Source organism: Ascoidea rubescens (assembly GCF_001661345.1).
Source record: "Ascoidea rubescens DSM 1968 unplaced genomic scaffold ASCRUscaffold_2, whole genome shotgun sequence".
In the NCBI taxonomy this organism is placed as follows: domain Eukaryota; kingdom Fungi; phylum Ascomycota; class Saccharomycetes; order Ascoideales; family Ascoideaceae; genus Ascoidea; species Ascoidea rubescens.
In genome coordinates, this window is record NW_017962914.1 from 149,678 (window position 1) to 162,468 (window position 12,791).

General features: G+C 33.5%; 6 protein-coding genes across 6 annotated transcripts; 1 reads left to right on the plus strand and 5 right to left on the minus strand.

The window, feature by feature from the left end:
• Positions 1–3,033: 3,033 nt before the first annotated feature.
• PRE7 (proteasome core particle subunit beta 6) lies at positions 3,034–3,726 on the plus strand (the record flags this gene model as incomplete). Its single annotated transcript, XM_020190306.1, has 1 exon — positions 3,034–3,726. The coding sequence occupies one exon, from the start codon at positions 3,034–3,036 to the stop codon at positions 3,724–3,726; it is 693 nt and encodes a 230-aa protein (XP_020049052.1).
• A 47-nt stretch (positions 3,727–3,773) lies between these two features.
• On the minus strand, positions 3,774–4,418 carry ERD2 (Erd2p; the record flags this gene model as incomplete). The annotated part of the gene is made up of 1 exon (XM_020190252.1): positions 3,774–4,418. One exon carries the CDS (start codon positions 4,416–4,418, stop codon positions 3,774–3,776), a length of 645 nt encoding a protein of 214 aa, XP_020049053.1.
• A 159-nt stretch (positions 4,419–4,577) lies between these two features.
• SEC26 (coatomer subunit beta) lies at positions 4,578–7,803 on the minus strand. Its single transcript, XM_020188919.1, has one exon. The coding sequence runs from the start codon at positions 7,650–7,652 to the stop codon at positions 4,737–4,739; it is 2,916 nt and encodes a 971-aa protein (XP_020049054.1). The 5' UTR covers positions 7,653–7,803; the 3' UTR covers positions 4,578–4,736.
• A 151-nt stretch (positions 7,804–7,954) lies between these two features.
• MRPL7 (mitochondrial 54S ribosomal protein uL5m) lies at positions 7,955–8,866 on the minus strand (the record flags this gene model as incomplete). Its single annotated transcript, XM_020190296.1, has 1 exon — positions 7,955–8,866. The coding sequence occupies one exon, from the start codon at positions 8,864–8,866 to the stop codon at positions 7,955–7,957; it is 912 nt and encodes a 303-aa protein (XP_020049055.1).
• Positions 8,867–9,109: 243 nt separating this feature from the next.
• OCA4 (Oca4p) lies at positions 9,110–10,724 on the minus strand (the record flags this gene model as incomplete). Its single annotated transcript, XM_020191545.1, has 2 exons — positions 9,110–10,521; positions 10,661–10,724. The coding sequence occupies 2 exons, from the start codon at positions 10,722–10,724 to the stop codon at positions 9,110–9,112; spliced, it is 1,476 nt and encodes a 491-aa protein (XP_020049056.1).
• Positions 10,725–11,591: 867 nt separating this feature from the next.
• Positions 11,592–12,410, minus strand: RTN1 (Rtn1p; the record flags this gene model as incomplete). The annotated part of the gene is made up of 1 exon (XM_020191340.1): positions 11,592–12,410. The coding sequence occupies one exon, from the start codon at positions 12,408–12,410 to the stop codon at positions 11,592–11,594; it is 819 nt and encodes a 272-aa protein (XP_020049057.1).
• Between the last annotated feature and the right edge of the window lie 381 nt (positions 12,411–12,791).

Here is a 12,791-nt window from a genome sequence, read left to right on the forward strand (position 1 = left end):
TGAATTAACAAATTTTAATAAATTTCAAATTAGTTTTATTTAAATTGTACAAATTTCAAATTAAAATTTAAATTTAATCTTCAAATATTTTAAATGTTTACAAACATTTACAAATATTTACAATTGTTTGCAATTTGTTTTTGTTTTTGTTTTTTTTGTTTTTTTTAGGTTTACTCGCTGTAATGGTAATGAATATGATAAAAACAAAAGAAAATAAAAGAAATTCAAATTAAATGAATTATTTGGTTTATGATTTTTTTTGTTTCTAGTGATTTTGTTTTTAAATTATAATATATATAATATATATAATATTATTATGAAAATGATTTGTAGAGAAATCACATTAATTTAAAAAAATGTAAATTCAATGCAAAATCCAATTTTTCCCTCCTTTTTCTTTTTTTCTTTTTTTCTTTTTTCCAAAATTTCTAAAATATCAGATAAACTCTTTATTAGAAAAGTGAAAACAATGAATTAGTTTGTTAATTATTGGCTTGATAATTCATACTATTATTGTTTATCGAGCCCATTCATAGGTTAGTCAAAAAATAATGATATGATTAAATAGAAGTTAAAGAACGAAAGGAAATAGTTGGAAAAATCTTAATAAAATTTTGAGAGCAAAATGATAATCTAAGTTGGAACAAACATTTTGATTAATAGAGAGAAAAAAAGTGGATTTATTTTTTTTTATTAAATGGAAAATGAGAAATGGACTTGGATATAAATTTAGAAATAATGCGTTTTTAATAATAATAATTAAAATTAAAATTTTAATTATTTTGAAAATAGACATAGAAACTAGGATTAAAATGATTAAATGGATCAAATAGATCAAATGGATCAAATGGATTAAATGGATTAAATGGATTAAATGAATTAAATGAATTAAATGAATTAAATGGATATGAAACGATATTAGCCACATTAGTAACATTCAGGAAACCATTATTTGGTTATTTAGTTATTTAGTTGTTGAGATATTTTGTTTCAAAATCGATCATTATGTTTTAAATTTTTTAAGAACAAGTAAAAGACAACAAATCATGGAAATGAAAATTCAAAACCGTGGGAGATGCTCTAAAAAAAAGAAAAGAAGATATAATAATAATAATAATAATTAAAATGAAAGTTTTCTAGATTAATAAAATGATGATAGAGAAAAAAATAAAATAAAAAATAATCAAGCAAAAAAATAAAAGAGATGGGCTTAAAAATAATGATTAAAAACAAAAAAAAACTAACAAAAAACAAAAAAACAAAAATGAAATCCGGAGAATAAAAAAAGACTAAATTCATTTATGATAAGCAGTGATCACATTTCCACTACGTAGATAGTACAGATAAATGTTGAAGAGTCAAAAAAATAGTCTTTTTGGACAGCATGATAATTTTATCAAAAACCGTACTTACAGCCATAAATATTGAGAGAAAATCCTTGATAAATATTCATTTTATCAAGTAAATTTTGTTTATTCATTTTAGAAGATAACCGATCCGCAATAAGTTTAATTAGGTTAAATTGAATTTAATGGACGATAAAATGATAATGAATAAAAATTAAATAATGATCATGAATTGAATAAAATTCAGGAAAGTAAATGTACAGTGTACTAATAGCCCAAATAAATTAGTAAATATGAATATTAAAGATTAAATCTAAAAGTGGTTATATCCGTAATTTAATAGTATGGTGAATTAGGAGAAAAAGCAGTTTAGTGATAATTAGCTCCATAGGTCGACTGACAAGAGAATAAGATTTCTAAGCTTGAAATAGAACGGACCATGCTGTGAAAGAAGTATTAACCAGATCTATGATCAATGATAGAATTTGATTGCATTATAATTCAACAGGTTGATAGGCAACACAATAGAACCAACAACTGAAACTGGAGGAAAGAAGGTTAGGAATATTCTGTCAACTGGCTGCTGCCAGTCTCAACACCTTTTTTGTTCTCTGCAGCACTTTCAAGCCACTGCTTCTGCTTCTGCTTCTGCTTCTGCTTCTGCTTCTGCTTCTGCTTCTGCTTCTTCTGCTACTTCTGCTGCTTTTGCTTCCGGGAGAGAGCCCTAGGGCTCGTCCAGTAACATAAAAAGAGCTCATCGCAATCGAAAACCAGGCTCGAAAAGAAACAACAACAACAACGACACCAGCTCTATGTTCTTTAGATTGTTTTCTCGCTCAGTAAAGGCGTTGCCAGAGGCTGTTTCTCTCCATGCCTCTCCTTCATCGGTTTCTTGGTCAACGTTCAAAGGAATTGCTTCACGCTCAAGGCCCAGCTCTCCATTTAGCTCGAATTTCACTTCCAAATTCACCTCAAGGCCCACTGCTCGATTAAATTCCAAACCCAATGTCAAACACAAGCCTAGCTCGAATGCTAATCCAACGCTATCTTTCAGAAGCTCTTTCCCGTTGTTGTTCGGCACCTCAGCTTCAGTGTTGTTGTTGTCTGCTTTGGCTTCTCACCAGGGCAAGTTGCTTTGCGACTCGCCAGCTCCTCCACAACCTGCTATATCCATCAAGACGTCGCTTTTGCCTTCTGGCTCTGGCTCGTCGTCTGTTCCAGGAAAATCGCGATTTAATGGCAAGTTGAACTACCAGGAGCTCTGTTTTGGCTCGATGTTCGGCATGTTTCTAGGTGCGATAGCCGGGAAACTCTCCTACATTATTGTGTTTATCACCGGAGGCACTCTACTCATGTTACAGTTCTTTGTCAACAGAGGCGCCATCGACATCAATTGGCGAGGAGTGCTTGTTGCTGGAAGAGAGAAGATGTCGTTGAGGAGTCTTTTGTTGAGCAGGCCCTCGTTTAAGCTCTCCTTCTTGTGTGCGTTTTCCATTGCTGCTTTCAACGTCTGAGCTTACCCGCTCTGTTTTCTTTGCCACTTCCATGGAGGTAGCGATATAGAGATGTAGCAACACATAGGCGAGAAATTGATTGATTGATTGATTCCTTTATCGATAACACCAATTGGTATCCACTGACTCACACTCACAGCGCCAGTTAATACACACATATATATATCGAGAACATGTCGTCAGATTATTCCAACATAAAGGACTCAGCTCCAATTGAACATCGCTTCAATCCTTATTCGGATAATGGAGGAACTATATTGGGCATAGCAGGAGAAGACTTTGCAGTGTTAGCAGGAGATACTCGTCATACCACTGGCTATTCGATCAATTCAAGGTACGAGCCCAAGGTGTTCGATGTTGGAGACAATATTATAATGTCTGCGAATGGGTTTTCAGCCGATGGAAATTCGCTAATTACAAACTTCAAGACAAATCTACAATGGTACCATTTCAATAATAATGAGGAAAAATTAAAGATCTCGTCGGCAGCAAGATTGATCCAACATTTGTTATATGGGAAACGATTTTTCCCATACTATGTTCATACAATTATAGCTGGACTAGACGAAAATGGCAAAGGTGCAGTATATTCATTCGATCCAGTTGGATCATACGAAAGAGAACAGTGCAGAGCAGGGGGAGCAGCAGCCAGTTTGATCATGCCCTTTTTAGACAACCAAGTCAATTTCAAGAATCAAGCAAATCAGCCATTGAGATATTTATCGTTGAATGAAGTTTTGTCATTAGTAAAAGACGCGTTTTCTAGTGCAACAGAGAGACATATTCATGTTGGTGACTATTTAGAGATATTAATTGTCACCAAAGAAGGTGTTAGAACCGAACTTTATCCATTAAAAAGAGACTGAAATTCTTATTAAAACTAGATTAGATTAGATTAATTGAGATTATATATTTATACAGGGATCTTAAAGTTCATTCCTTTTATAACTTTTTTATAATATATATAAAAGAAATCTGAATAAATCAACGTTTGTATAATGCCAGCTATCACAGCAATTGAATCAAAATGATTTTCCATATAATATCTCCATAGCCAATTGGGAATATACAATGCTCTATAAATACCTAGGGCAAAAATGTAATGAGTCGTCAAAAGCTCTGCTTCTCCAGTTCTTTGCAACATGAACAATTGTGGAAATATTGCTACGCTCTCTAACCAAATACTAAAGCTCCAAAGTATTTCAGTGAAATTGTATCCATAGTTGAAAATTAACGAGGTTATAGCGCTGCCAATTAGCAAATACTCAATCTTGAATTCGTCAAACGTTGGTTGCTGGCTCTTGAGATAGTTGTGCTTGAATATCATTAAATACAAAATGTAATTCGACGACCCAATAAAGAAAACCTTCATCAATGTGTTGTAAAGAGAAACATATCTGAAGAACAAATCAATATATCTCGTCATAAAGACAATCGAGTAGAGTAACTGTGTCTTGAAGGAAATCCCAGAAATCGATCTGGCCTTGATGATAGCATTGAGAAGAATTAGCACACTGACCAAGTGGGACAAGTCCCCTAGAATTCTGAAAAGATTCATTTTGAATTGAGAACAGGAATATAATACAGTAGATTACACCTCAAGTTTCTCTAAAGCCCTTTCTAAACCTCTTTCCAAAACTCTTACAAAACTCTTACACCAAAACGTCAAGCCTCAACTGGATCAAACTTAAAGCCAGCTCAGAGATCCACGCCGGTGGCCTCGCACGTGCACTCTGCTTCTTCTGCTTCCTCTGATTCAGGATCTCTGATTCGGGATCTCTGATTCAGGAGTTGATCTTTTTCTACAGCGGCGCTTTTTGATCAAGAAGAAACATGTATTATGCATTACGCAGAGAAAACAAAACCAAAACCACCTCTAAACAGCAGCTATCACATACTTGTTGGACTTTCGGGATATCGAGGCAATTCTGTCCCCAAGACTCAAGGCCAACCCTTGCCCCTTGGATCGAATGCGAATATGGCCCATTATAGGCCCTGTCTGGGTCTTTTCAATACACAAGTTGGCCAACGCATCTTCGCCAAACGACGACTTGGAGTACAAGTTGGCACTCAAAAATTGGCACTCTTCTCCAACAATAGCGCCTGGGGTCAAACATTTCATGTTCGTGTTTGACAACAATAGATCCAAATACGTCTTCAACGAGGGCAAGTTCGACTTGATCGATATCTTGTTTTCCCATTCAAACTCATTCCACATGGTTCTGAATTGAGCTTCAGAACAGCTGGCAGGCTTGATGTAATCCATTATATTGACGTGAACATCATTTAGGATCACTATTCTGCTGTCGTCCGAATGTTGTCCATCATACACAATATTACCGAATATAACACCAGTGTCTGCTGATGTCACTTTGATTGAGGTTCGTACTTTATGGAACCCATGGGGCCCAACGTTTGATGATGTTGCCTTATCAATCACTTGCAAATCTCCCAAAGTTGCAAATTCAACTGATAGATTTCTCAATGTTTCCGTGGTTTGATTAACCACCAACACATCCAATACAACATCAAATTGGTTAACTGTCACCAATGCTTCGGCATAAACTGGATCACTAAACCCAGTTAATTGGATAATCTTGTTAAGTCTTGATGATAATTTCTCCTTCTTGCCACTTCCACTGATTTTTAATGCACCGATTGACTCAATTTCTTCCAATTCGCCACTTTTAACTATATGTTTGCTCTTAAATTGTCGGAAATTTATTGTATCATCGACTTGTTGGACCTTTTTAGCAAAGTCTAATAAATCATCTTGAAGTTTTTTGTTATCATCTTCTGCCAATTGCTTCTTAAAGGAATTCTTAGTATCTTCCAAAAACGCTCCTTCAAGTAATTGGAATTCAATTGATTTTTCATCATTGTTACTATCATCTGCTAAAAATCTCACACATGCAAATATTCTTTCGGCCGAATCCTCATCGATTTTGGTCTTTACATATTTAGATTCTCCAACTCTCAAAATTGAGACCATAATTAGCATTGCTTCAGCTTTCAATACATTATATACTTTCTTGTTTTTAGATAATCTTTGAAATCTTAATACCAACTTGACGATAGTAGTCGATAATACTGCACCCAAATAAAAATCTCCGTCCAAGATAAATTGACGAATAGGTGGCTTTAGACTTGTAGACAAATCATCTTTCTTGATTTCAGTGGTTAAAGCTGATTCTGTAGCATAAGTACCATCAGGTAAGACCAAAGGTCCCTTTTTCTTTGTATTTTCATGATCATGATCATTTCCATTTTCATTTTCATGACCATCTTCACTACTAGTTTCGGTTGATTGCTGCTCGGATGCTAAAATGGGCAATTTGCCGACATTAGATCTGATATGACGCCAAGCATCTTGAATGTCCTTTTCTTCTAAGCAATATTCTCCAATGATCCATAATGCATTTCTGTAAACTTTGCCACTTCTAACGTTATGCAATGAGTCAATTAATTTGTGAATAATTGAGCTTCTTAATTTAGGATACTTTTCAACAACTTCTTTAACAAAGGAAATGATCTCTGATGCTGATACAGTGTTTAAATCACTAATTATATCCAACAATAAGTCAATAACGTCTGCAGCAATTTCGTAAAATTTAATGGCACAGGTATTGATAGTGGAAATTAACAATTCTCTGTATTTTATCGACAAATCATCAGAACTCGATGAATTTGTATTTGAAATCGAGGTGATTGTTGTGGCTAGTTCCTTTTTCAAAAATTTAATTACATCTTCAACATTTTTTTTATTAATTAATCTCAAAATCAATTTCAAAGCGTTTTTTCTAACATCATAATCCTGGGAATTTAAAATTCTAATAATATCTAAACATAGATCTTGTAATACACCAGGGTTTGAATCATTTAAACCATTGATTCTCTCTAAACAGATTAATTTAACGTTGTTATCAGGGACTTTTATCGACAAGTCAATGAATTTTGATGCAGCAGCGATGATGGCAGATGTAGAAGATGATAATATAGTCAAAGTTGTAGCACATTCGTAAATAACAGTTGAATTGTCGGAACTTTCTAACAAGTCAGTTATAAGAAACAAGTAATTTTCATTCAATTCAGAATATTTCAAAAAATCCTTTCTAATAAACTCAATGATTGAAATTTGTAAAATTGAGTCCAAATTGTTTAAATCGTGATTTTGAATAAACAATAAAGCTCTTTCTCTATCTAAATCACCAAGACAAACAAAGGCATTTCGTTTACAGATCGAGTCAGTTTCAACTTCAAGAAAATTAGCAACCAATTCAGATGCATCAGGTAATAAATAATCAGAGACTTTGAATATCGACCAAATTGCAAAGACAGCGTTTTTTCTAACATAGGAGTGTCTATGTTCAAGACAGGTACGACAACTTGGAACTAGAGGTTCTAGTAAATCTGGTTCTTTTAATTTGGTGAGGAATTTTAAAGTCATACCTCTGATATACTCATTAGGATGTTGCAAATCGTTTCTAATTGCGTTACAAACCAAGATCATTTCCTGTCTTAATTTTCCCTCGTCATCTAGTTTTGGACAAATTTCCCAGTAAAAATATAGCAATTTCTTCAATTCCTTGTTTTTTGAAGGCATAACATAACGAATAACATGCATCAACAATGAGGGCAACAAGTTGCCATTCAACATTGAGATGAGAATTTTCTTCATTGCATCGATTTTGACCTCATCTTTGGACTTTTCCAATAAAGATCTGTACTGCTCAAGAGTGGATTTGCTGGAGGTGGAAGGTTCATTGATTATCGTGTAGGCTACATCCGCCATGTTGGGCAATAAATAGAGCACTGGCAGAGAGATTGGAACAGTGAGTTAATTGAGAAGAACTGGCTAATCAACGAGATACCCTTGATCTGATCTGATGGAGAGCTGATTCTAAATAACAACGAAATCTTTTCAGAGCTGGTTTTTACAAGTGTCCAGAAAGCGCGCCGGCACGTGCCTCGCATCCACCAATATAAGCGATATAATAAGAGCTTGATAAGAAAGAGGTGCTACAGTGGTGCTGTGGTGCTGTGCTTAGATTGAAGTGTATATTTACAGGAACAAATGCTGGTTTCCATGGCCCACTAGGCAGTGGGCTGGCTCTCTGCTATCTTTTTGAATGGGAAGCCCAATCCACTCAAGAGCAATCTGGCGTCGTTGTCGGTTTGGGCAGAGGTGATGATGTTGAAGTTCATTCCAAACACCACTGGCCATAGGTCCTGGTTGGCTTCGATCTCTGGAAAGTATCTGACGTCCTCAGAGGTGAGACCAAAGGAGATGTTTCCAGACCTGTCGCCACCTTTTTTGTTGTCCAATCCGTTGAATGATCTGACTCTTGGAAGAACAAGCTCGGTTAGTGTTGATAGGAACTGCGAGAGATACTTTCCCTTCAATTCCACTTTGGCACCCATGGGTGTGTTACGACGAATCTTCCATGTAACGACATCCGATCTCGAGTAGATTTTCCTTGGTCTGACATTTGTAATCTGCTGCAATAGCAATTGGGCGACAATCGGATGGTTGGGGAATTGGGAGGATTCGTTAGCATAGCAGTTAATAACTAGCGATTCAATTTTAGGCAAGTTGTCGATAGTATAGGGTGTGATGTCTCTTGTTGGAACGACTACTCCCTTGGGTTTCTTCTTTTCTCTGTGAATGTGATAAGACGAAGAGCCATCCCACGATCTTCTTTTTTTACCTTCGATTACTTCGAAGCCATCGTCAAATGTCATCAATAGCAAGTTTGGTTTCAAGGTATTTTCGTAATAATCATTGAATCGATCTGGCTCTGTTTCAACAGGTCTGAATCCCACTGATCTTATATCTGTTTTCTCGTACTTCAAGCCCTCAAACCTTTTAGATAATTTGGCTTTGCTGATTGGAACAAGATGATGCACTGGTTTGACTATGGAGATCTTGCATTTGTTCAATACCTCAGCAGAACTGAATGTTCTTGCGAACTGTTTGGCAAACTGAAAACTCACAACGCCAGTCATTTCAATCAAGTAAAACGAGTGTGTTATAATTCGATGCACCAATAACTTTGAGTATCCTCAAATCTTGAATCCTTCTCTTGAACAATTTCTCGTCCACTGAAAAAACAAGCTATGAAAATCTAATAAAATTTGAGCTTCACGTGACATCTTTTTTTCCCACTGTATGAGAGTCAGTATGGGGAATTGCATATCAGTGATTACGAGTTGGATAATAAAATGTAATGCTGAATTATTGTATAGAAACTATTTAGTTGAGGATGGTTTTGCGTGGGCTTTGGAAAGAGCATACTCTTCTTCCCATAGATCTCGTTGGAATTTGAACCAGTTGGGTAGGATCTCTTCTCTGGGAAGTTTTATTCGAAGTGTTTTCACTTTGAAGCAATTTTTCTCATTTGGCTTATAAAAGTGATAATGTTTGATTGCATTGGTGTTATAAGAGTTATCATTATGGTTATGACTGTTAATTGTATTGTTGATTGTAATTTTGTTTAAAATGTTATTGGAATCATGATAATTAGAAACCTGGCTTATTGGGATAGTGAATGAGGATAGCACAGATACAGACGATAATGCAGATGTTGAATCTTTCAATGATATATCTTTATCGTTTTGCAAGTTTTTTGGCAAATTTAAGGGTAAAGTTATTGACAAAGTTGGTTCACTTTTTAGAAATGGATTATTCAAGTCAATATTATTATTATTAATATTGATGTTCTTAATGTTAATATTGTTATTTGTATTATTGTCATCGAGGGTGATCTTTGATAATTTATCAGTTAATAAAGATTTGTTATTATCATTATCATTATTATCATTATTATTATTAAAATTATTTGAAATGTGGTTTTTATTCACATTATAATACGATATTGATTTTGTCTTTTTCTTTCTTTTTTTTCTATTTTCAACCAATTTAAGTAAATTTTGAGGAATTTGAGGTGATTTTGAAAAATCGTTCTCTTTTTCATTCTCGTTTTCGTTTTCGTTCTCATTATCGTTATTAGTATTATGGTTTTTATTGTTACTATTAATATTAGATTGAATGGGGATATTTTTATTTATATTTTTATTATTGTTAGCATTATTAATATTATTAATATTATTGATGATATTATTATGGATATTTTTAGGTTTGGGGTTATTTTTGTTGTGATCATTATTTGGTATTAATTCGATTCTGATAATCTCCAAGAATATTTCAGCAAAATAATTTGAGATTGAAATCTTGTTTGAATATAATCTATATTCAGCTAAAATAGAGGAATAACTCCATTTAAGCAATTTTCTTAACAAGCCTATAAGGATTTCCGTTGAGTCAATTAATAAGAGGTTGTAGGTTAGTTTGTTTAATAAGATTTCAAAGATTTTAATGATTAAATTTTTATTTATAATCATCCAATCATCTTTATTATTATCTTGATAAATATATTCAATATTATCGTGTTCTGTTTGTAGATTATTCAAGTTATTGGAGTTGTTTTGGATATTGGGATTAATGAATTTCAAATTACCCAATTGGTATAGTTTAATATTATTTTCATCTAAAAAGTTTCTAAAAATTCTTGAAGGCTTTTCGACATTTAATAGGATGATTGATTTTAAATTTAAAGTTTTAAGAAAGAAAAAATTTATCTGGTCAATTTTTGAGCATCTGTCTGAATACAAGAGAGAAGAAAAAAGTAGATATAAATATATGAGTATAAACAGGATAGTTTATTGAAGGCAATTGCTAAGTTAGTAAATTAGTCAGTTGTAATTTGAAGTGCAACAGTTGACATCGTTGTAAACACTTACAAAGACCGTTTTCCACTAAATTAAAGTTATCTGGAGGAATTAAGGATTTTTTTGAGTTTAACATGATTTGGAAAAGAAGAACAACAGGAAGACAATAAGAAAAAGTTGAATGGGTAAATGATCATCAATTGAAAATAAAAGAAAAAAAGCGTTGGGAGAAAGAATATGGATATATAAGTGAAAAGAATATGGATGCAGAGTTGGAGATAAGATAAGTTTAAAGATTAAAGAAACGAAAAAGAAGAAAGTGAAAAAGAAGAAAATGAGTTCCGTTCAAGCACGTTTTTGACATGTGATACAAAAAATGAAGTTACGTTTGTATATGGCTATATCATGTGATATTACAAGATGGGAAGCAATCCATACGAGCGGGTTTGTTCTCCTATTCCGAGAGCGATTGAAGAGGTAATAAGAGCAATTAAGAGGTTGTAAAGGATAAAAGACAATTAGATATTTGTGTATGAGGGCAGATAAAAAAAGGAGTAGGAAGTAGAGGTAGACAGTGGGATAATTGGAACGAAGTGAGAAGAAAGTAGGTCGATTGAATGAAGACAGAAAATTTATATAAATCGAAAAATAGATAAATCAGTAAATAAGGAGGTAGATAAATAAATAAGTAAATAAATAAGTAAATAAGTAAGTAAATAAATGAATAAGTAAATAAAAAAATGTAACACAAAAAACAACGGTGATTATAATTATTGAAATAACTGATATATAAAAGAATTGATAGTATTTTTTCCTGTAGAGAAATTAATATAAACCCAAAAACATCTAATTTTTTTCATTTAATTTCATTTTCAGTATAAGATAGAAAAAAAGAGTGAGATAATTGAATGAATCTTTATTTCTATATTTGTATTTATATTTATATTCATACTCATATTGATATTATTATATCTTTTTTTATTTTTTTCTTGTTGCGTTTCAATTAAAAAGCTGGAGCTGGAGCTGGGTTTGAAAGAAGAGGGGCAGTTTCTTCATGTCTCTCAACAGGGAGTGGTTTTTGATCCGGGGAGACTTTTGGAGCAGCTGGAAAGCTAGCAGGGTTAACTGGGGATTTAACAGTTGAGCCAGCGGTTCTTGTTGGCAAGTTTTTGTTTAAAAAGCCGGTGAGAGGGGCAAAACTTTGGGTTGCTTTAGCTAATAAAGGCTTTGATTTGGTTGAAGCAGCAGTTTGAAGGTCAATTGCTCTTTGTTTTGCTATTTTTGTGTATTGAACAATACCTTGGTCGATTTCATTTTGGTATCTTGAGTAAATAGCAGGAACTGAAAAAGCGCCAATAACAGAGGTAAAGACCAAAGTGTATAAGGAAAACCAGCTTGTAATTTTGTACAACAAGTAAGAAACACCAGCAGCTTTAAGGGTCTTTTCAACGTCAGCAGAATAGAATAGTTTTTGGCTTTCAGATTCAATTAAATTGATTAGTAAAGTTACATGAGGCAAAACCTTTGAGGAGATGTTTGTAAATTTATTTGAGTAGGCAGGTCTAAAATGAGTAACAAAACCAGTACCAGTGATTAATTTACCTAGATATTCAGCGGCAGCAGAGACAAATAAAGAAATAAAAGCAAAATGGAAGAAAATATTTAATAGATTTAAATATTTGACAGCTAAGAGGGAAAAAATGGTCAAACCAAAGATTTTACCAGTCTTTTGAGGGTTTTCCCATTTTAATATTTTAGATGGACAACCATCACCAGTTGAGCTAGCAGGAGCTGAAGGAATTTTTACTTGAGGAACAGACATTATTGATGAATTATATTAGGATTTTCAAGGAGATTTAGATGATTAGGATTGAGAAGAGAAAAGGGTTGATCTGGATGTTAATAAGTGATCTAAATAGAGTTGTGAAAGAGATATTATAATTACTACAATAATTATAAGTAGAGAGAGAATATGTAATAAGAAGACAAGAGATCAAGAATTGATAATTATCTGGAATATGAGACAATTAGAGAGCAATAATAAAGTTGAATTTATAGGTGTGATTTCCAAAGGGCAGATGGTAGACTGTTTGTTTACTTGTTTGTTTTGCTCAGTTGATTTAAAAAGGTTACCCAATAAAGTCAGCACAGGAAGCAATGTAATCCAGGGGCACAGAGAGGTAATTGATGGGTGAATTGAGAA

Coding starts and splice junctions, on each gene's coding strand:
- SEC26 (XM_020188919.1), bottom strand. CDS start 7,652: ATGGCGGATGTAGCCTACACGATAATCAATGAACCTTCCACCTCCAGC.